Source organism: Pezoporus occidentalis, unplaced genomic scaffold (genome assembly GCF_034315485.1).
Source record: "Pezoporus occidentalis ecotype Australia unplaced genomic scaffold, CSIRO_AGI_Poc_V1 ctg202, whole genome shotgun sequence".
Taxonomy (NCBI): domain Eukaryota; kingdom Metazoa; phylum Chordata; class Aves; order Psittaciformes; family Psittacidae; genus Pezoporus; species Pezoporus occidentalis.
In genome coordinates, this window is record NW_026913879.1 from 436888 (window position 1) to 458204 (window position 21317).

Below are 21317 nucleotides of genomic sequence, written 5' to 3' on the forward strand. Positions count from 1 at the left end.
AGCGCCTCAGCACCCTCAGAGCTCATCTCGGCCTCCCCTCGGGCAGGTTCAAGCCATTCCCCTTGGCCTGTCCCTGCAGCCCCGCCAGGAGCCATCGCTTGTGGCCGCGGTTCCAAGCCCAGACCCCGCACACTCAGAAGCACCGCGCGCCGAGAGGCGCCCGCGGAGCCGCTGACGGGCGGGGAGCTCCGGCCATGGGCCCCGGGGGCCGGCGCCCGTCTGCTCCCCACAGCGCGGCCACCGCCGCCATTGCCCGCCGCGCGCACTGCGCAGGCGCTCCCCGCAGAGGCCTCACCGCGCAGGCGCAGTCCGTGCCCGCCGGGGCGTCAGGGGCGCGCCGTGCGTGACGGCGTCGGGCGTATCCCAGGGTGCCCTGCGCGGGGCTGGCTCCTGCCCACAGTTGAGTTCGGCCCCGAGCGGAGCAGTCGGGCCCGCACCGGTCGCTCCCTCGCGGCCTCTCCCCGCGCCCCGCGCCGCCGCTCTCCCCCCCCCGCCTCGCGGGGAGCGAACATGCGACTCCGGCTCCCTGAGGAGGCCGCCGCCGGCGAGTGAGGAGCCGCCGCCCCGGCCCGGCCTGGCCCCGCCGCCCGCCCGCCCCGGCCGCAGCCGCCCCGCTTCGCCCAGGCAATGACAGCGGCTCCGGCCCCCTCCCCGCAGCAGATCAGGGACCGGCTGCTGCAGGCCATCGACCCGCAGAGCAACGTGAGTACAGACCGCGGGCCCCGGGGCTCCCGGGCCGGTAGCGCGGGGACGCCGCCGCCGTCCCCCTCCCCCTCTCCAACCGCCGCCCGGGGCTCTCCCGCCCCCCGCCGCTGTACGAGGCCGCCGGGGCCGCACGGCCGCCGGCACCGCTTCGCCTCCCGCCGGGACCGCGGCCGGCGCTTCCCCGGGCACCGGAAGCCTCCGCTGCGGGCGGTAGCGGGGAGCTCCCCGGTGCCCAGCCCGCAAGGGTCCCGCTGCCAGGGGCGCCTCGCTGCCCGCACCGGCCCGATCAGGGCACCGCAGGGCTGCCCCGGCGGTGCCACCGGAGGCCGCTTCCCTCCGCCCCGGGAGCCGCGTCCGCCGCGCCGCCTCCCGCCACCCCCCGGGGCCCGGCCGACGCTGCCCGGCCATGCGGCGTGCGGCCCGGCGGCCTCCCGACGCCAGGCCGCGGCCCGGGCGCGGCCTGCAGGGGGCTCTGGGCCGGGCTCCGCCGCGGATCGCCGGGACCTTCCGGGGCTCCCACCTGTTCCGCGGTGGGGCCTTGGGGAGCCCCGGGGCCGCCGGGAGGGCTTCAGCGGTGGCTTCGGGGCTCTGGAGCTGTTCCAGCACCGAGCAGCCTCGGTCTTCGCTTTTATCCGTCCCTGCAGCACGTTAAGGAGCTTATGTGCTCCTCCTGGGATGCAGCGTGAGCGCTGAAGTCGGCGTCTGTTTTACCTGTAAGTGGCCTTGACGTCCGAGGGGCTGTTATCCAACCGTTATTGCTCCTTGTAGGGGTGTTTTTGGCACATTCAAGCAGTTCTCCACTTGGGGTGTTTATTACTGTGAGAGCACTGCGGAGCCTGCGGTCTGTCCGGCTTTTGAATGTTGGCTCAGGAGTCACCCCAGCAGGATGCAAAGCTGGGTTTGTCTGGGCCGTCTGCATTTGTGGGGGCAGCTGCGGGTGAACGTGCACATGTACCTGTGTGTGTGTGTGTGTTATTCCAGGAGGCTGGGGATGTGAAATGGTGGCTTTGTCCTGTTAAAGTCATGCCTACTTCTGCCTGAAAAGCGGGGGTTGCGTTTGCTCTCAGTTCTCTTTTGGCAGCTGCAAATCTTTCACTGTGCCTTAGACCAAGTGTCTGCCTATTTAATAGAACTCAAAACAGCTCTGTGAGGCTTTTCCAGTTCAAAACCGTCAGCAGCAATGGTTCCCCCCGCCTGTGGCAGTACTCACTGAAACGCTGTGGCTGTGCGGCAGTAAGCAGCCAGGAGAAGCGGGTTTTGTGATGGGTGCTTTTCCCTTTCCCCACGAGTTCATGCTGTTACTCTGTGGAGGTGCTTGCGATGCGAAGGATCAAAAGTAACGAGTCAGCTGCCTGCAAGGGGAGGTTGGAGCATCAGCCAGCAGCTCTGCTGAGCTTCCCACTAGGTCAGTAGCCCCATAAGCTTAGGAGTAATGTATGTTCAATTCTAATTCTGCATACTTGATACTTATCCAGGGCAATAATTGGTGGCAGAAAAATCAGCCCATTGTTTAGCAGTGCCTGGAGGCAGGGGGCTGTCTTCCATGTTAACCTTTTCTTCGAGGGAGAGCAGAGGTGGTGGTGTGGAAATTCATGGCGCGGGCCTGGGCCTCGTGCATTTTCCTCCAGCGCACACAGTAAACCTTCAAACCGTTGCACTCTTCTGAAAGAGATTAAAAGGTGCATTTTGAACATGCTGAAAAGCAGAGTCTGAACTCAGTCACACTTGGGCAGCAGCATAAATGGGTAAGAAACTGTTCTGATATTTCCCTGCAGGGAGAAGTCATTGCAGCCATGAGCTGCTGTGCTTGTGGGTACCCAGGGAAAACTGGCTACGTTCTTCTGACTATTAGAATCTTCTCCTAAAAGAAGTGGTTGTATTCAAACTTAGAGTCTTTATCATTGTGGTTCCCTTCCTTGCTTACCAGGAAAGTCAAGCTTTGAGGCCTGGATTTCATTCAGGCTTTTAACTCTTGGCGTGTTTATGTCCGTGTTTCTGGAGAGGGTGAAAACTGCACTGATGTTGTCAGGCGTGCAAAAACTGGTCCAGTTCCATGGGTCTGAGGAGATGGCTCTTTATAGTGCTTTGTTGTGGGGTCTGTGTTGAGTTGAACTGGGCTAAATCGCTTCTTTCCCCAAGTTCTAGGGCCCTGCTTGCTTGGAGAAATCCCATTCTGTGATTGTTCATCCTTATCAGCTCCATGGAGCCATGCTGACTCAGGAGCAGTGGTTTCATTGGACACACACATTTAGGACTGAGACCTCTTCGAGTAATTGCTGCAGAAGATATTTATGACTTGGTTTGCCACCCTTAGTGCAGCATTTGCACGGGTAACCTCTATTGCAAAGGAGACCTGTAAGAAATAAGCTATTTTGAACAAATTACATCATCTTGGAAGCCACCCGGGATGCCTGCTGTTATGTCTTCATTTATTCAGCCTTTTCCCCTTGAAAAACCATCAGGACAAGCCACTTCTGCTCCGTGACTTAAACTGAGTATCAACATCAACTTCCTTCCATTGCTCGTGCGTTAGTACTGAGCAAAGTGGGAGTTCAGTGGTGGCACCACTGCCACGGGTGATGTGGTTTTCCGGCAGGAGAATCCTTCTGGAAGAGCCGTGTAGAAACAGTAACTGGAGAAGAGTGTCCAAGACCTGACTGTAGCAGCTGGGAGGCCGATCTGGGCAGATACTCCTTGGTTCTGATAGAAGCAGCACTTCTGTCAGACTCAGTGTGCTGAGAAACCCCCCCTTCTGCTGAGCAGAACAACACCTTTGCCTTATTAAATTGTGCTCTTCAGGGAATTGATTACCTGATGTCCGGACTAATGAGATCCCTGTTTTGGCTCGCTGGGAAAACCTGTTGTTTCCTACTGGCTGTTGGAATCGTGCTTGCAATTAAATGGGTCCTCACCCTGAAGATGTAGCAGTCTTTTCCTCGGTTTGAAGATTAGACAATGATTTACTGCTTTGCCATTAATAGCTCTCTGCCATGCAAACCCAGCTTTGGTTCGAGTAACAACCCACGGTATGCTCCCCGTGTGGTTGGGGCAGGGTGTGAATCAGGCTGCCATTCACACAGTATCTCACTTGGGTTTGCTGCTCAGGCCTTCAGGAGAGCTCTGAGGGACACATTGTTAATAAGAAATCAGGCCTTGGGGTTGTAACTGGATGATCTTTAAGGTCCCTTCCACCCCAGACCATTCTGTGGTTCTATGTAGTGCGTTGACCTGGAATGGTCTTCCAGTTGGTGCATGGTTTGGCTAGTTAAAGATGCTTCCACGGCTGTTTTCTGTCTTGATTGCTTTACCAACATCTAGAAACAAAAGCCTCCATCATCATGGATAAATGCACCTCCTAGAAGTGAGTTTGCTTCAGGAGGGTGCTGGTGATTTCTTGGATGCAGGGAAGTGTTATGTGTGGGCGAAAGACTAGGAATGGCTTTTGCTTTAGCTTTATCCTTTTCTGTGCGGCCTTAATAAGCTTACTGGTTTTGAGGAAGCTGCAGTGTGCAGAGAGGCTGGAACCTGGCTGATCTCTCTCTGGTTTTGTTCATTTCCTTAATGTAGCTTGTCTTGTTCCAAGTACTGTTGTAGTTTGTTCATTGGGGCAATGGAAGGGGGGTTGTGGCATTCCCTAATGTGTAGGGTCTGAAGCATTGTTACTGTGTCAGTTTGGGGTTCTGGATAAGGGGTTAGGGCTGATGTAGTCAGTCTCATTGTATTGAGTTTCTTCATCATTTCAGATACCCTTACCTGAGGAGGGCTGCTTCATAGAGACAGACCCGGTCTGGCTGTCAGGTTCAGTGCCTGTCTAGCCCTGGTCAGTTTGGGGTTGGTGATAACACAGCCGACTACTACTTGAGAGCTTTTCTTCTCTTGTTTCAGACTTCTCATTTGCCCAGTGCCCTCTCATTTGCAGTAACCAGCCCATGAGAAAGTGTGAGGCTGCCAGGACAAAATCAGAGCTAACAAAGGTAGCAGGACTTTGCATCCAGGGGTCAAAGCAAGGGGAATGCCAAATTGCCTTTCTATTGTTAATTCCTTGAAACTGCCCAGGTTGCAGTGGTGATGGCAGTAGTCATTTGCTCTGGAGCTGTAATTTGAGTGTTTGTTTCAGCAGCAGTGACAATTTAAATAACACCCACTTCTGATGCCCTCTCCACACCCATTTTATGTGTGCGCTGCAGCTGTTTGCAGGATCAGGTGGTGAACTGAACAGGGGAATTGATCAGAGCTTAGGAAGGAAAAGGCAATATGTATCGTTTCATGTAGCTCAATTACCTGATAAACCTTCTGTGATGCAGTAATGGAGGGCCTTGGCCTGTGTTCCTGGGATAAATGCTGGGGAAGTTCTTTATGGATAGCTCCGGAGTAGTAACTGATGAGTGAGCTTTGCAGGTGAAGAGTGAACCACCTCGTGGTGTGGCTGATGCTCCACATCATCACAAACGGAACTGATTTGGCTCCAGCCACGGTTTGAGAGGTCCAGACCTAGGAGAGAAACTCCAGTTTGGCCTTTTGGGTTTTGCGCAGGGGTTGAGGGTGAGCCTGACCCCTAACCTGTTGGTTGTTGCCTCTTGAGGGTTTTTGGTACAGCAAACCACACAACAGCGCTGTCATCCCGGCGCCTTTGGCTCCTTATCTAAGTGGTGTCAGAGCAGCTTTTTCTCCCAGTATCCTGTGTGGGGAAATCCCTTCCCAGTTTCTTCCAGGAGCAGCTGCAGTTGACAAGTTACCTTTTTTCAGCAGCCATGGAAGTGTCAGGATAGGGACAGAGGAATCGATTCTGCCTGCTGTGGAAACAGAATGTTAAGTAAGAAGCACTTCTTTTAAGGCATAGGTACTCCAATATGTTAGATTGGGACTTAAAATGAATGTCAGTGTAGTTTTTATACAGTAAACCCCCCATGTCTGTTTTGGCTGATAAGGCTGCGCTCCTATCTCAGCTCACCCATTTTGTGCCTGGTGATAACTTCAAATAAACTATGTTGGGTAGTAAATTCGGTGTAAATAAGGTAATGCTGTGGCCCCACTTACACATTTGGTCTTTAAAGAAGTATTTAAGGTAAAGGTAAGCCCATCACGGTCAGGTTAATGTAAATGTAGGTTGGCTTCTGTTTTACTGAACAAAGCTACAGAGGCTTCTCAGACGTAGCAGCTGGGGAGGAGAGGAGAGGAGAGGAATCCGACGTCCAAGTGTGCCTGTAGTACTCAGCAACACGCTCAACTGGGTGTATTTTGAAACTCTTGTGCTGTGAAGATGACTGCAGAGGTGGAAGCCTTGTCTAAGAGTGACAGCCAGCACTTGGGGAGCTGCTTTCTCACACGCTGTTTTCATGTAGCATCGGCTTGCAGAGTACCACGATTCTCCTGCAGGTCTGAATGGGTTTACTCCTGTAAGGAGCACAGAACGGGAGGTAAAGGAGTGTGTTTCTTCCCAGGGTAGTGCTGCACGCTCATAACTTGTTTGGGAACAAACTTTCAGCACATCTCCATCCGTGCTGAGCTTCTGTAACTGGAGCTGTCACTTACGTGGAGCGTTGTGTGCTGGCAGCGTGGTCAGTAGGAGCACTCCGTGTGCTGTGTAAGGTAATTGCGTGAGGAGGAATCTTTGTGTCTGTAGGGATGTTGTCATCCTGAAAATTCCAGGAAAAAACTGGGTCTCAGTATTATAGCTTATCTTTGGAGAAACTGCCGTTGATTCTGGGATAGAGGTGAGCACAGTGAGATGGAAGAGAAGACACAAGAGGTGATGTTGCAGATCTATACGTAAAAGTGGGGTGCCTGCAGCCTGTGCGCTGCACACACCCCTGAAGAACCTGACTGCATCGTGAAAACTCGGTCTGTGTTGTCATGTAGTAAGAGTTTCACTCTATCAAAATAGGAGCTCTTGGGTTTTGACTTTGTGTAGTATTTTCTTCACTAGACTGGGCTGAAGTGTCACTGGGGCTTGCTCAAGTGCAAATCATGAAGTGTTTTGCTGCTAAGTTAGAAATAACTAGTGCCAGGTTGCAGCTTTCCCCAATGTCCCGTGTTTAAATGTAAATAAAATGCTAATGGAGTACTGGGTTCTTTTGTCCTGTCTTGATCACTTTGGGCAATTGCCTTTGGAGTGGAGCTGCTCCTAAAGCAGCCCTTCGATTTGTAAGCCTGGAGCTGGAAGGTGCTGTGCTTACTGTCCTCTGCGGGATGAGTTCTTCTTCGTTCCTAGTCAAAGGTAGCAAAGGTGTTTTGTTTCTAAATCGCTGCTAATGATTGTGCCACTGAGCAGAATGGCCCAGCATTCCCGGCTGATTGTCCGAGGGAGGTCATTGCTTTGCACAGGTTGCATTCTGCTGAGGACCTGCAGAGGATGGAGGGATTTGAAAGCCAGTGACTGGCCGCAGGGCTTTATCTCCCATTTGGTGAGCAGTAATTCTAGGAGATGGGTAAAGTGATTTAACTTTGGCATATCCATAACTCATCTCTGCGGTAGGTGCTGATGGAAACTGTGTGTTAGGAACCGCTGCTGGAAGGATGCAGCAGCTTCTCTCCAAAGCTGGCATGTGAAACTTCCCCCCTTGCAAGACTCTTTCTCAGCTTTTGGCAGCAGGGGTGCCATGCTGAAATGCTCAGGAGCAGCCATGCAAGCCTACTGCACTTCAGTGTGGTGAAGGAATAAATTCCCCCGTGCAGGATGTTCATCAGGCTCTTGCCTCACTCTCCTTTAGCATTTTGGGAACCAGCTGAGAAGCTTCCCTAGCATTTTGGGCATAAGTTGGCCTCTTGCATTTGAAAGTCACCAATTTATCACCAATATGATGACTGATGGCTTTATATTTTAAGAGGAGGATGTGGTGACATTACTAGGGCTTTTCTGTATTACATTCACCTATAAACTGCTCTGTCCTAACAGCTCTGGGTAGATGCTCCATGATGGGCAACATAATGTTTAAGAACTTCAGTGAGCTCTTGACCCTTAGGGGCCATTCTCAGCAGGTCATTCAATGGGTGTTGCATGATTTGAAATCCCCGCTAGCTCTCTGGAGTGCATTAAGATCAAGCAGGTGATTGCAGAATGATTCTCTCTGGGTCATTCTCCCCATCTCGTTTGGTGTCTGACTTTGCTCTTACCATAACCCAGGTAGAAAAAGCAGAGAAGCGGAGAGCCGGGACTTGCCTGTCCCGTATTAACTCGCAGCATCGGCTTTTCAGTTTCCCAAGGAACTGCAGTCCAAGTACAGGCTTCTGGCTGAGGGAGTGGATGTTTCCTTACCATAGAAAGCACCAAGATCATGATAAATCTGGAGGGCTGCATTTTAGGGTTGAATTTTCTGTGTATTCTGTATTCTGCCAGCATAGTCACCAAACTCTTGGTGAAGCAGGACCAGTTGTTCTCTGGCTTTGATTGCATTTCAGTTCATGGCTTATACTACCAAGATTCAACTGGCCCAAGTTTCTGGAGAGGTGTAAGAGGAGGAAAAACTGTTTCATGTGTCCAGCAAAACTGTATTGTGGCTGGATGTCCTGAGGACCAGGTAGTGTTTGGCGTTTTAGGGCTCCTGTGTTAGCAGTGTGTTCTATGGGTGTTATTTCTTGTGCTGAAATAATGTGCAGCAATTGCTGCTCCCAGGGTGGACACGTTGCAGCATCTCCTACTCTGCTTGTGCAGCCCAGCATTGGGTGAGTCTGGGTCTGTCAGAAGTGCTGCGTTGTGCCACTGAACGCTAACCCCACTTGTAGCTGACAGCCTCATCACTGTTTGTACAGAAGGCATTGGATGCATCAGGCTGGGGCAAACCTCAGTGTCTGTGGTCCTTCTTTTGGCAGGCACCTGCTGCTTTAGGAACGTGCTGAGGTGTTGGGATGTAGAAGGGGTAGGCATGAGGTGGTTGAATGGTGGTAGGAGTGAGTGCAGAGCCCGAGCAGTGATGAGCCACCCGGGGAGGCTGGGACGGCCTTGGTGGTCCCTCAGGGCGGTTGAGGCTGCCAGAGAGGCCTGGGGTTTGGAAGTGTTGGGTTTTGCATGTCCTTTCTAATATGAACTCCTTCAGCCAGTTCCCTGGGTGTATTTCTGAGAGGACAGGATTTAGAATTGCTATTCTGAGCCCAGTTTGGACTAGAGGATGTTCTGGTGCCTTCCCACTGCTTGTTTGGTACCTGTTCCCTGGGTGTGACTGATGGGGCTGGGTGGCTGGAAGGGACTTCATGGAGCTATGCGGTCTGTTGCCTGCACTGCAGTAGCATCACCTGCATAAAGCAGCTCCTTCCAGACTTGTCTAATCTGTTCTTAAACCTCAGCAGTGGCTATGGAAGCTATTGACAGCTTATTTGAGCACACTGGTAGCGCTCTGTTTATTCCTCATGTGTAATCAGTGTTTGTCTTGTTGCAGATTAGGCTAGTGAGTATGAGAAAGGTTGATCACGGTTTTCTGTATTATGACGAATGGCACAGGAAGTCTTAGTTCAAGCTTTATGTGTCTCCTCCCTATTTTTTTTCAATACAGTGGGAATTGAGTACTTTAAACCTGTTCTTCCTAACCCTGGTTTCAAACCCTCCCATCACGGCTCCCCTCTGAGCCTTTGTGTGCGTTCTCTTGAACTGTGGCACCTCGGAGATGATCTTGTAATTCCAGCTGGATTTGCTTCCCATGCCATTCCTTAGCACTATGATGTTGGGTGAAAAACAACACTAGAAATGCTACAGATACCATTGAGCCTGTGTCCTGCCAGGCTTTGGGCCTGCAGTACCTAACTCTCTTCTTCCTGTATTCCCTTGTCTTGAATTTGTGCCACGCACACCTTCCCAGTTTAAGTGTTTCACCTCAGCTGCTGGGCTTCTCGAATCTGGCTAGTAAATTTGATCCCCCAAAAGGTTTTGCCCAACTTCATGACCTGGTGGGATGGTTTGGGGGTGGCTTCTTTTGTGGGGGCTGGCAAATGAGAGGGGCCGTGCTCCAGTGGGTCTTCCATGTTTCGTGTTTAACTGAGGGGCAGGCAGCAAAGGTGTTGTACAAAATGAGCAGTGAATGTTGAAGTTGACAGCGATTGCTCTCGGTAGTCCCAAGAATGCGTCGAGTGTTGGCTAGTAAATATGGTGAAAAGTTGGCTTTGTTCTGTTTGCCTTCAAGACCTCTTCCTGTAGAGCAGGGAGGCTTTCCCCAGTGTGCCGCCGCTGCTCTGCGTGCGCATCTTGCCTCCCTAATCTGTGTTCGCCTACCTCTTCTCTTCCAAAGCCTCCCCAATGGATACTACTTCTGTTGGGTGGTCTCTCGTGCCTTGCCAGAGCGTGGTGTGTTTTCCTGCTGTGCCAAGGGCTTAGACGTCTCCTTCGGAATGGAATGGGCCGTGTAGGGAAGAGCTGAAGCGCTGATGGCACTTCCCAGCTGCTGCGTATTTGTGTCTCGAGGCTGTTTGGAACTACTGGGGTTAAAGCGAGTGCTCTGCTGGCAGGCTCCTCATAATCTTTTGGCTGTCCTGGTGTCTCTGCACCTCAGTGCTGTGCGTTACCTGCTGCCAGCGCTTACCGGAGGCCTGAACTGTTGTCTCACTCAAGGGGAGTGTTTCAGGTCTGCCCGTTTCTTCGCAGTGCGGTGTTTCCCTCTAGTCTGACCTTACTCTTGTTTGATGATCCTGGCTTTGTGAAGTGCATATGGGAAGGTATTTGGATGATGTTATCTTGCTGTTAAATAAAGCCTAAGTATGGATACAATATATGCAGATTGGCTTGACTCTTTAGATGCGGAAAGTTTCAACGCAGAGGCAGGGGGACGTGCTTGCTGTGCCTGGCCACTTTCTTGCTTGTTGGCAGGCAAGGAGTAGTTCTTCTGCCTGTTGTTTTGCAGCACAAACTCCTGATCCATTTTCAAAGCATGGACTCCAGATGAATGTCTCTGTCACAGAAGGCACTCTCAGTGGATGGATGACTTTGAACCCAAATAATTGATTCCTTCATGTTTGAATATCTGCTTTACTAAAGACTCTTAGATAACTCGCCACTTTTAAGACCAGCTTTTGCATCCTGGTGACTGTTTGCACTCCACTTAGGAAACTTGCCTTTCAAAGCTTTTCAGGAATCCTGACCCAAAGTAGTGCATGGTCATCTTTTTGGCATGTCCTTTCTGTGACTAGCGTCTCGTGTACCCTATCTTCAGACAACATCATGTCACTTTGTGGGGAGGGGAAACTGTTACTAGATCAGCTGCAAGGGAACTGAACTAAATACCAGCAGGTTGTAACCTCAATTCTCATTCTGTTTAGTCTGTATCTCTGCAAAAATGACATTGTGATTTACTGTTCATGAGATGTATTGTTAGCATCTGGTATCTGAAGCATCCTATGTGATGTGCTAAATAAACACTGTGCTGCTGTATTTCCACTGCTGCATTTAAATAAAGCCTCCCATGAACAGCAACTTTTCTCCTCTTACTTCTTATTCCAATTTTTGGATTATTATGCAATGAAGCAGCTTTCATACAAATGCAGTGCTGGGGGCAAGATGTGATGCTGTTTAGATACCCCAGCCTGGGGCAGGAATTGGTGCCTCCAGCGCAAGTCATCACTGCTTTGGAGAAGATAAATGTGAGTGGATGGCATTGCTCATCCTGCTGATGCTCTGCCTCCTTCTGAATCAGCTCTGCCTTCCTGGCAGCTCCAGCAATACTGACCTTGAACCTGGGATTTTCCTGGGCTACCTGAGGATACGATTCTGTGATCTGCATGGCCCATAGATATAGGACAGGTTTTATAACTACCTGATAAAATGCTGCTGTCCCTAAGAGCAGGGGAAGACAATAAAAAATGACACAAATGTGACCTTCTGTATGGACCGTGCTGCATTCCTGATGCTGCCAACAGAAAACGTCCAACTTGGCAGTTGAGGGTTGGATTTGTATGTGTAGAAAAGAGAGCCCTGGTCTGTGTTCCATGGTGGGTGCACTTCTCTGCTTCCTTTGGTAAACTTGCTTTGGTGCTACAGGTGGGCAAAGGTTACAGAAGTACTTTGAAACTTGAATGCTTTGAGTACTTTGAATATTGAGCATTTAATATAATGTGAGGAGGTTGAGGTGTGCTGCCAAGTCCATTCTCTCAAAGGCAGTGTCTTATCATCTGGCTCTATAATCTGTTTCAAAATGCCTACAATGGAGTCAGCCTGATTATTCTAACCTGTGGTTTTGGGAGGACAACAGTGTTATGCTTTAGACAAGTTTCTATGATTAGGCACTCCAGACATATTAGGCCAAGTTTAATCACTCTTTACAGGTACTAATGTGACCCATATGGATGATGATCCTGTGTCAACAGATGCCTTTTAGCACTGTTCTGTGAACTTGATGCGAGTGATTAAAAAGAGCTTTTCTAGCCAGATTTTCTGGCTGTATCAGCAGTTCCACTGCACTTTCCTTTGTAATTGGGCACCTAGTGCTCAGGTTTTCAAGTTACAAGGAAATTGCTTCTCCTTCTCCAGGCCTGTGCAATGCTGAGCATCATCTGTGCTAACTCGGATCTGGTTTGTCATCTGTCACGGTCCGGTCACGCATGTAGAGGTCTTCAGAAACATCCCTATGAAACATCCAAAAACAAGCCAAGAAACCAGAATTGCTTTGTTGAAGTGACTGCACTTGAGTGTCTGTACCAGTTGCTTCTGAGGCAGCAACGGGGTGAGATGCAGGTTGCCCTGTGCTGAGGCAGTCCTGAGGAAGAATGGGAGCTGTACCATTGAGCTTAGTACCTGGGTTGGTCTCGTAGCTGTGGATGAAGGAAGAGGATCAAAGCTCAACATGTGAGCGTGCTAGTCCAGTGTAAACCCCATCCCAGCCCGTGGGAGCGGTGCTGCCAGCTCCTGGGGGTGCTGAGTTTGCTGCTGTTGTCAAATCAACCGGGAAGGAGGCAGCAGGAGGTGGCAAGGAAGGGCTGTACCTTAAACCTCCACCCCCACCCCGCTTCTCCTTTAGGCCTGCCGTGGAACACTTACCCTGAAGTCAGTTACTGAATTGGTCTTGATTTGTAAAAGCTAAAACAGGATTAAGGCGTCAGTTGAATAGAAAGGAAACGAAGCCTCTTGATCTCTTCCAGTGTGCGCAGAAACGCCACGCTTTTGTGCGAGGCTGTAGTGAAAGCACACCGTGCTTTACTTGGAAGAGCTCTCGGGTAGCAGCAGTAAGCTCCAGAGTGTGGCTGAATGACTTAAGGAGGCTTGCGTGGACTAAATAAGATTTGTTTTCTGCGGCTGTCACTAGGGTTGGCTGGAGAGGATTACTGCCCATGGCTCAAAGCAGATGTTCTCCGGTAAACTTCGAGCGACTCGGTCCGTGTGCCAGGCGGTGGCAATAGCACGGGAGAATTCGAAATGCCATCTGGATTGTTCTCTGTTTTCTGCAAGCTGCTAAATGCGGAGCCCTGGGGTCGCTTCATGGAGGTTCTTGGTTTTGGGGGGTAGTAATGGGTTGCAGCAGAACTAAACAAAGGCAAATAGAACCTAAAGCGATGTGCATGTCCCTGAGACCCTGACTTGAGCAATCAGTCTGAACCAGCTCCCTTGGCCCGCTCTGCTGTAGGTCACTTTGTCTGCTGTGTAGCCAATAAGCATTTTAATAGCAACTTGCATTATAAATTGTCACTTCTGGTGCTGCTCAGGGCAGGAGGATGTCCTGACAGGCTTCATAACCCCAGTCTCTTGTCAGTTATGTGACAATACATCTGTTTTATTAAGCCAGTAACAGATGGTTTAAGGTAAAGACACTGGTGCACAATACTCATGTGCTGCTGTTAACAAAATAGGTGTCTTCATGTGGACTAGGTGGTACTTGAGGTGTTTTGGGAGGCCGCCTTGTGTTCATCATGGTGTTTAAGTGCACCACAGGAAATCTGATAGGCCGTGTTAGTTTGAAATGGGTGAATATGGTTTTTATTATACATATAATATAATACTGATATATAGAATTGTATATAATACATATAATACTTATATAATTTTATGTATAATAGTATCTTATTGCCCTTTCTGGCAGTTTGGATGAAGCATACCAAGAAGACAACACAAAACTATCGGGGCAGGGTAGAGAAGTTGTTGAACATGGTACTTTTTTAGAAGAACCCTGCTTCCCTGCAGGTCAAAGAGAGGGGAAAAGGAGAGGAGCTTCTGGCAGCTGATGTTGAGTGTGAGCCTTCATGCGCCTTGCAGTGATTGCTCCAGTGTGATGATGTGTTTTCAATAGGTTCCAATTGTGTGAAGAATCTGCAGTGGATGGGTTGTGTTCTACCAGGAGCTGAGTGAAGAGCACAGATTCGGTGGTGTAAGGCTGCTTTCACTGCCTTTACTAGGCACCACGTGTCCCTCAAAGGAGGGATGAAGGAACAGTCTTATCAGCTGTGGTACAGCCCAGTCCCTGGTAGGTGATGGAGCAGCCGGGGGCATCCATGTACGTGTATTGGGGTGTATTGAACAAAGGCAAAGCTGCTGCTGGAAACTCCCTGAGCAGTTTCACCTTCCTGTAGGAGTGTGTACACGTGAGCCTGTCACTTTCCCCATCCTGACCTTTTGAGAGACTTAATCCTGGTTTTGCCATCAGTTTGTCATGTAGATAATGAATATTTGGGGATTACCAGCAACTGCCAAAATAGTTGGACTAGTTATTGCTCTGCACAGTGCACAGAACCTTGGTAATTTGTAGTCTAAACCATGTGTTGGGAAGGAGAGCCTCATACTGCGCAAGTCTGAAAAAGTTTGGGAACTCCCAGAATTGAGCTATCCTAGGTAGTCCTGCTCTAGAAAGCGGGAAATCCCCCATGGTGTTATCTGTTCCTTAAGCTGTGGTGCCAAGTTGGTCCCTCTAGGCATTGAGGGCAGTGTGAGGAAGAAGGCGTGTTAAAAAGTGCTTAAGCGGAGCTTTACCAGGCCTGACTGGACGGTAGGGCTTGATTTGGTGCAGAGGCAATGTAGCTCGGTGAAGAAAGAACCACGACAAATGAATTCATCTTTGTTCTGAAGCTGGCTTTACAACCTGTAGGAGTTACAGTCGTTCAAAGCCTCTACAGGCTTTAAACCTAAGCTTGAGCCAAGTTAATCTAAGCATCAGGCCTGGTGTTTCACTGCTGACAGCTTTATCCAAGTCTCTGCAACATGAAGCAATCCTGTTTGGTGGAAAAAAAACCCTTGTTCATGAACAAGGTTTTCTGCACAGAAGAGATTTCAGCTCCCGATTCTCTTGTATCTTGAAAGGGGTGGAATTGACTTGGAAAAGCTGATTCTTACAAACTTGGCAGTCTTAAAATGAAGCCTTCTGCTGTAGCTGGGAGGGCAGAGCTATGCGAGTGCATTCCTGGTGAGGCTTGAGGGTAACGTGGGCTCCCGGCAGAGGCTCTTGCTGAGAGATGTTTCTCAGATCACTTTGCATCCACTTGAGTCACAAACACAATTAAGCAATAGGTGAGGCTGTGATTCAGGTTTTCCTTTGCTTATCTTTTAAATCTGTCTGTAAAGATGGATTAGAAATTGCCGGGTTTTCCGTGCTCTTAACAGCAGGGAATGGGAATGGGGCTGGATCTCGATAGCCTGGGGGTTCTCCTAGAAACCACTAAAACCCCACTTGTGCTTAGGAGGTACATCCTGTGGCAACGGCTGTTGGTGGCGCTTCCCCGGGCGTGCGGAGACGTGGCAGTGAAGACCATCAGACAACCTGACACTTGCCCTAACGCAGTGGCTCCTCACCATCTTCCATATGGGGATGTGCTGGGTTTGGAGGTGGCCCAGCCTGGTCCTGCGCAGGGTGGGGGGCTGAGGACACCTACTGGGCACAGCGTTTGCTTCCTCTGCTCTGGAGTGTGGAGCGCTTGGAGCTGGGGTTTTGGGCTCGCGGTGGGTGGCTGCAGGAGGTGGCAGTGTTCTGAATGACTTGGGTGCATCCAGAGCAGTGCCTGAAGGGGTAAATGTGGGACTTCCAATGCAACCCGTGTCTTGGACCACTTGGCACTGATGCTTCCAGTTAGGCTGGAGTACAGTTCATGAATCCCTTGGCCGGGGGTCTCACAGGAGTCTCAGCCTTTGCTAGCAAGTGACACCGGTTTCATTGCGAGTGTTTCCTCTAGTTCTACATAAAAGTGTGTGTGTTACAGTTCCTGCAGTTCCCAACTAGGTCAGCGAAGTGTCCTTGTCCCTGTTCCTTGGACAATCAGCTCCCTAAAGCCAGACAGTGCGATAGCAATTTTGTGATTAATGCTTCCAGCAATTATGAAGTGGAAGGTCTTAAATTACATTTGATAACGAAGACCTGTGCATGAAAGATGAAGTGACTTTGTCTTCCTTGTTGCAGATCCATAACATGGTGGCAGTGCTGGAAGTGATCTCCAGCCTGGAGAAATACCCCATTACCAAAGAGGCACTTGAGGTATGTCACCCTCTGAACATGACTTGATTTTTGTGTGTATAAAAGGACTTTCTTTGCCTGTCTCATTTCCATACGAGCTTTCCTTGCAACAATAGATTGATTGCAAAGGATTCACAATTAAGATATTATTTTGTCCCTCTCGGGCTGTTTCTGACCTCTGAGCACAGACACAGTGATTCTTTCTGGGTTGGGATCAGTATTCTGTGCAGCACAGTTCCTGTTTGTGTAGGGCACTACATTATAACCATCACTTGCTTCTGATGAATCCTGTTGCATTCAGCCCCATCACTGCTTGCTGAAGGAGTGCTGCCTTTTTCGATGCTTGACCAACCACCGAAGACTCTGAAATAGGAACAGAGTTCCTCTGTGTCTACGAAATTCATCTGTGATTCAGTCAGGCAGGTTTCGATGCCTGACGTAGATGAGAGGAGGTAAAAGCTGGAGTCTCAGGTGGGATCGCTGCAGTCTCGCTGCCCACTCCTAGAAACAGCCCAAAGATGGGTTTATGGCTAAATTACAGTGGCTTCCCAGTCTTTCAGCCAAAATTCCTGTTAGAGGTTTTGAACTCTTGCTTAATTGTAGCTCCAGCTGTCTCTCAACATACATACCACAGCGTGTTGCAGGTTTCTCTCACAGCCCGCTTGATGTTTCCCTTTGAGGTGCTTTCCTTAAGTAATCTGGCTTGCGGAACAGTTCTTTGTTTTCAAACGTGCTTTGGGAGTAATCAAACCTTTCGCTTCCTTCCGCTTACGGAACCGCTTTGGGCCGCCCCAGCGACGCGCGCTGAAATCAGATTTCATACGTTTTCAAGATACTGGGGAGTGCAGGGAGAGCAGAGCTGGAGGAGGAAGGCAGGACCCGAGTCGTGCCCTGGCTGGGCAGGTTTGTGACACGGGGACATTGTCAGTGCACTGCTGTAACGGGTGAAGCTTCTGGAGTCTTTTTCTCTTGCCTCTTTCTGCAGATCTTACCCTTTCATTGGGACCAGGCGCACCTTCTCTGCCTCTGGTGCTGCATTTCCCCTCAGCACCTCTATTCTCACCGTTCTTGCTGATTAAGGAATTCCTTACGGATGTTTTTCACAGCTCACGGCTCTGGTGCTTCAGCCAGGGCATAAAGACAGGATGGCTTGAAACCCACAGTGGGTTTCACGTTGTGCAGCAGAGCACTGGCCCAACTGGACTAATCCTTTCCAAAAAGCTCAATTCAACACGTCAGTATTTAGTGGGGTTTAACTTGGTATTTCCAAGGCTAAACATGACAAAGCAGAAGTGTGCCTTGAGGATGTTGTTCAATGATACCTGGTTGTAAAAGGACTTCTCTTTCTTTGTAGGAAACAAGGCTTGGGAGGCTCATCAATGAGGTGAGGAAGAAGACATCCAATGAGGAGCTTGCCAAACGTGCCAAGAAGCTGCTGCGGAATTGGCAGAAGCTGATAGAACCTGTAACCCAGAGCGACGCGGTGCCGCGGGGGCTGCCCAACCCGCCCGGCTCGGCGAACGGCGGCGCTCACAACTGCAAAGCAGAAGCGCAGCTTCCTGCCGTGCCCGGGTCGAAGCCCATCAGCGAGTTGAAAAGCAGGAATGATATCCAGAAACTAAACTCTCCCAAACCCGAGAAGTTAGGGAATCGGAAACGGAAAGGTGAACACAGGGACGGGCATCAGGGCCCTCCTCCCCCAAAAGTCTCCAAAGCTAGTCATGAAGTATTACAAAACTCTTCGCCCCCTCCAACCAATGGAATCGGGGGCAGTCCTGAGAATTTCCCTAGCCCTGTAGATGTAAACCTACACGCAGGGCCTGAAGGCAGTAGGACAGAACTCAGTGAAAACGATAAACACAATAAAATCCCAGTAAACGCTGTAAAACCTCACACCAGTTCTCCAGGACTTGTAAAACCTTCAAGCACTTCCTCGTTATTAAAGACTGCAGTGCTTCAGCAGCATGATAAATCGGAAGAAGCCACAGGACCGCACCAGCCCAAGAGTCCTCGCTGTTCCTCCTTTAGCCCTAGAAATGTCAGGCATGATGCTTTTGCTCGGCAGCATACGACGTACTCACCAAAGGATTCGATGCCCAGTCCGTCTCAAAGGTCTCAGTTCTTAGACACTGCACAGGTGCCATCGCCACCACCATCCTTGATGCAACCTTCAACACCTCCCTTGCCAGCGAAAAGACTGGAGTTCTCTCAGCAGGCGGTAGCTGAGGTGTCTCAGCACTGGCCGGAGCAGCAGGTACCTTCGGAAAGCCAGCACAGGCACCCAGCAGGGACCCTCCAACAGCACACAGCTCCCAGCTGCAAAACCAGCTCCCAGCCTGGGGAATCTCTCACGCCACACACAGGCTTTTCACAGGACACTTCCAAAATGGACAGCGATGATGCTGCTTCGGGTTCCGATAGCAAAAAGAAGAAAAGGTACCGACCCAGAGACTATACTGTCAACTTGGATGGGCACGTGACAGAAGGGGGTGTGAAACCGGTGAGGTTAAAAGAGAGAAAGCTCACTTTTGATCCCATGACAGGACAGATAAAACCTTTAACACAGAAAGATCCTTTGCAGGTAGAAATCCCCGCGCTTACCGAGCAGCACAGGACAGACACGGAAAAGCAGGAGCAAAAACCCAACCTGCAAAGCCCTTTTGAACAAACGAACTGGAAAGAGTTGTCCAGAAACGAAATCATTCAGTCATATTTAAACAGACAGAGTAGCTTGCTGTCTTCATCAGGAGTACAGACTCCAGGAGCTCACTACTTCATGTCTGAGTATTTAAAGCAGGAGGAAAGCACTAGAAAAGAGGCTAGAAAGACTCATGTTCTAGCTCCTAACAGCAAACCTACAGACTTGCCTGGGGTCACAAGGGAGGTCACAAGCGATGACCTCGACAGAATATGTGAACATCAGTGGCCAGGCGTGAACGGTTGTTACGACACACAGGGTAACTGGTATGATTGGACACAGTGCATATCTTTAGATCCACACGGGGATGATGGTAGATTGAACATCCTGCCTTACGTCTGCCTAGACTGAGCTCCAGGTTTGCTAAACACAATGCTTGTTACATCTGCAGTTAGCAAAACCGGCAGGCGCGATGCCACTTCCACATGGAGAAAGCTCCTGTCCTGGACAACCAGGCCCAACGAGCAGAGGGTGGGAGGGAGCTGGCTCGCTCCAGCTCTGTCCTTTCAATTCTCCTTTTGTGAAATGCTGCTACCAGTTTACTAACAATTGCAAAGGAAGGCATACGAAGGTTGATCCATTGAGTTCCAAACTCCTTATAGCAAGCCAGCTATAAAAAAAGTGTTAGTCCCCGAGAAGGAAGAGGATTTCCAGCACTTTCTGAATGCCGGAATCTGATTACAGGCAGGTACAGAGAAAATTGTGGAAGTTACCTTAACAAAAATATGCATCTATTTATTTGACTTGATTTGGGGTTTTATTTGGCAGTGAGATATTGGAGAGACAATGTGCAAACCCTGTAGTTTTATTTGTCACATCTCTGAACATGATTGCGTTTGGGGGGGGGGCGGGGGGGGGGGTTTGGTTTTTCCAAGTCATGTGGTACGGAGATTGGGTTTTAAACAGCCGGTGTTGCACTGCAGGCTGGGAGCCCAGCTTCAGCTCAACATTCCATAGGCATCCACATATTTTAGTCTGGTTTCAGTTTAAATCCAGTCTCTGAGAAATGCTGCAAAAAACAAAACAAAACAACCTAGATGTTGAATGATATTTTTGATCCCACCACCTCCAGCCAAATATTTTTCCTCCTTTTCCCTTCCTGCAAACTTCCAGGAAAAAGAGAAAAAAAAAAAAACACAAAAAAAGCAAAAAAAAAAAAATTAAAAAAAATTAACAAAAATCACCTTTTCTAGAACCTAAATGTAATGAGGGTGCTACAAGTTTGTAACTGTACTGTGAGAGGGAAAAAGGAAGCCTGTTTGTATGCTGGAAATATACTTGTTACCATTCCTTTAGATATTGTTTGCCTTATGGATATCCATCATAAACGCAATTTGCAAAAACAAAGAGCCTTAGTGAATGTACAGTAACCAGACTTCTGTGTTCCTGGGATGCAGAAGGGAGCAACTTTGCTATTTGGTCCTTTAAGTGGACACATTGTGATATAAATGTGGAAATAAAGAAAATTTGCACAAACCACTTTGTGGATTCTTGATGCTCAGCTTTTGGTTTTCCGCCAGTCGTGAGCGGCGCTGAGGAGCTCTTGGAGCGGTGGGATGGAAGGATGGATGGATGGATGGATGGAAGGATGGACGGATGGAATGAATACCAGGTGACACTGGCAGGGGTGGGCCTGGTGTCTTTCGTGGCTGATGGTGGTGTTCAATCACACAGGTTCAACAGAGGTTTATAAGCTCTTGTTGCACCCATGAGACTGAGAACCTGACTGCTTCATGGTCAGCTTTTTCTCCTCATGGCTTTTAATGGGTTATTCCTACTTGTTAAAATGATTTTTGAAGCGGCCCTGGCTTGGTACAGAAAGCGCTGTTAACTGTGACTGCTTTAATAGGGGACTGTTTGTGTGCTGCAGTCAGACAGGGAGGCAGTGCTGCACCAAAAGTACCCTGGGTTGAGCGCTGTTCTGACTCCGTCATCCCGCTGGTGCTGGATCCCACTGCTGTGGACAGGAGCTCTGCCAAGACTCCCGGAGCAGTCAGGCTCCTGCCTGGTTTCCTTGCTGGGTGTGTGTGAAGCTGGGTCGCTCTCTGGAACACAGCTGACAAGGTTTGTGTCTCTTCTCTTGTTCAAGCCTGCTTTTGTGACTTGACCGTGCTGAGATGTGTGGCTCTCAGAAACGCTGATGTTTTGTCTGCTTCCACTTCTGAAATGGGAGGGTTTGAGAGCAAAACCAGACGCAGCAGTTACCAAAGGGGTGTTTCCAGGTGTGTGTTCAGTTTCCTTCCAGTGTCCTGCAGCTGATGGGGTGGTTTAGAGCTGTCCCGGAGCTGGATTGGATGGCAGAGGGTTCAAAAGTTGGCCCCTTTTGGGAAGTGTAAAAACTGCATCTTGTTCCTCCTGCCTCCTCCTCTCAATGGCCCTGCTGAGGAGCAGGCTCCTGCTCTGCTGCGTCTTTTCCTCCGCTCCTCCCTGCTGCAAGCCACGGCCCTTGCAGGGCAACTCCCTCGGGTGTCATCCACGGCGAGCTGCGGCTGTGACAACCCCCGTCCAGCCCTGACCACACAAGGTGAGCTCCAGGGGGCCGTGGCCGAGGTTACCGGGCGCTGCTTTAG

At 50.0% G+C, this 21317-nt stretch overlaps 1 protein-coding gene and 1 long non-coding RNA gene across 4 annotated transcripts; one reads left to right on the top strand and one right to left on the bottom strand.

Annotated features, from left to right (window-relative positions):
- Positions 1 to 383: 383 nt before the first annotated feature.
- Positions 384 to 19927, top strand: MED26 (mediator complex subunit 26). Of its 3 annotated transcripts, none has more exons than XM_062618689.1 (3): positions 384 to 702; positions 15996 to 16070; positions 17404 to 19927. In XM_062618689.1, the coding sequence occupies exons 1-3, from the start codon at positions 628 to 630 to the stop codon at positions 19096 to 19098; spliced, it is 1845 nt and encodes a 614-aa protein (XP_062474673.1). In that variant the 5' UTR covers positions 384 to 627; the 3' UTR covers positions 19099 to 19927. The 3 variants fall into 3 exon arrangements, with proteins under 3 accessions (XP_062474673.1, XP_062474674.1, XP_062474675.1); XM_062618690.1 differs by lacking the exon at positions 384 to 702 and adding an exon at positions 5758 to 5776; XM_062618691.1 differs by lacking the exon at positions 384 to 702 and adding an exon at positions 15605 to 15891.
- Positions 19537 to 20755, bottom strand: LOC134163647 (uncharacterized). Its single transcript, XR_009964786.1, has 2 exons — positions 20225 to 20755; positions 19537 to 19756 (listed from the first exon to the last, which is right to left on the bottom strand). It is a non-coding gene; the product is annotated as an uncharacterized LOC134163647 (long non-coding RNA).
- Positions 20756 to 21317: the final 562 nt, after the last annotated feature.

Excerpts from the sequence above, each read along its gene's own strand:
- MED26 (XM_062618689.1), top strand. The coding sequence starts at position 628 with ATGACAGCGGCTCCGGCCCCCTCCCCGCAGCAGATCAGGGACCGGCTG. Across the intron at positions 703-15,995 it reads CCATCGACCCGCAGAGCAAC|ATCCATAACATGGTGGCAGT; the intron begins GTGAGTACAGAC and ends TCCTTGTTGCAG. Across the intron at positions 16,071-17,403 it reads TTACCAAAGAGGCACTTGAG|GAAACAAGGCTTGGGAGGCT; the intron begins GTATGTCACCCT and ends CTTTCTTTGTAG.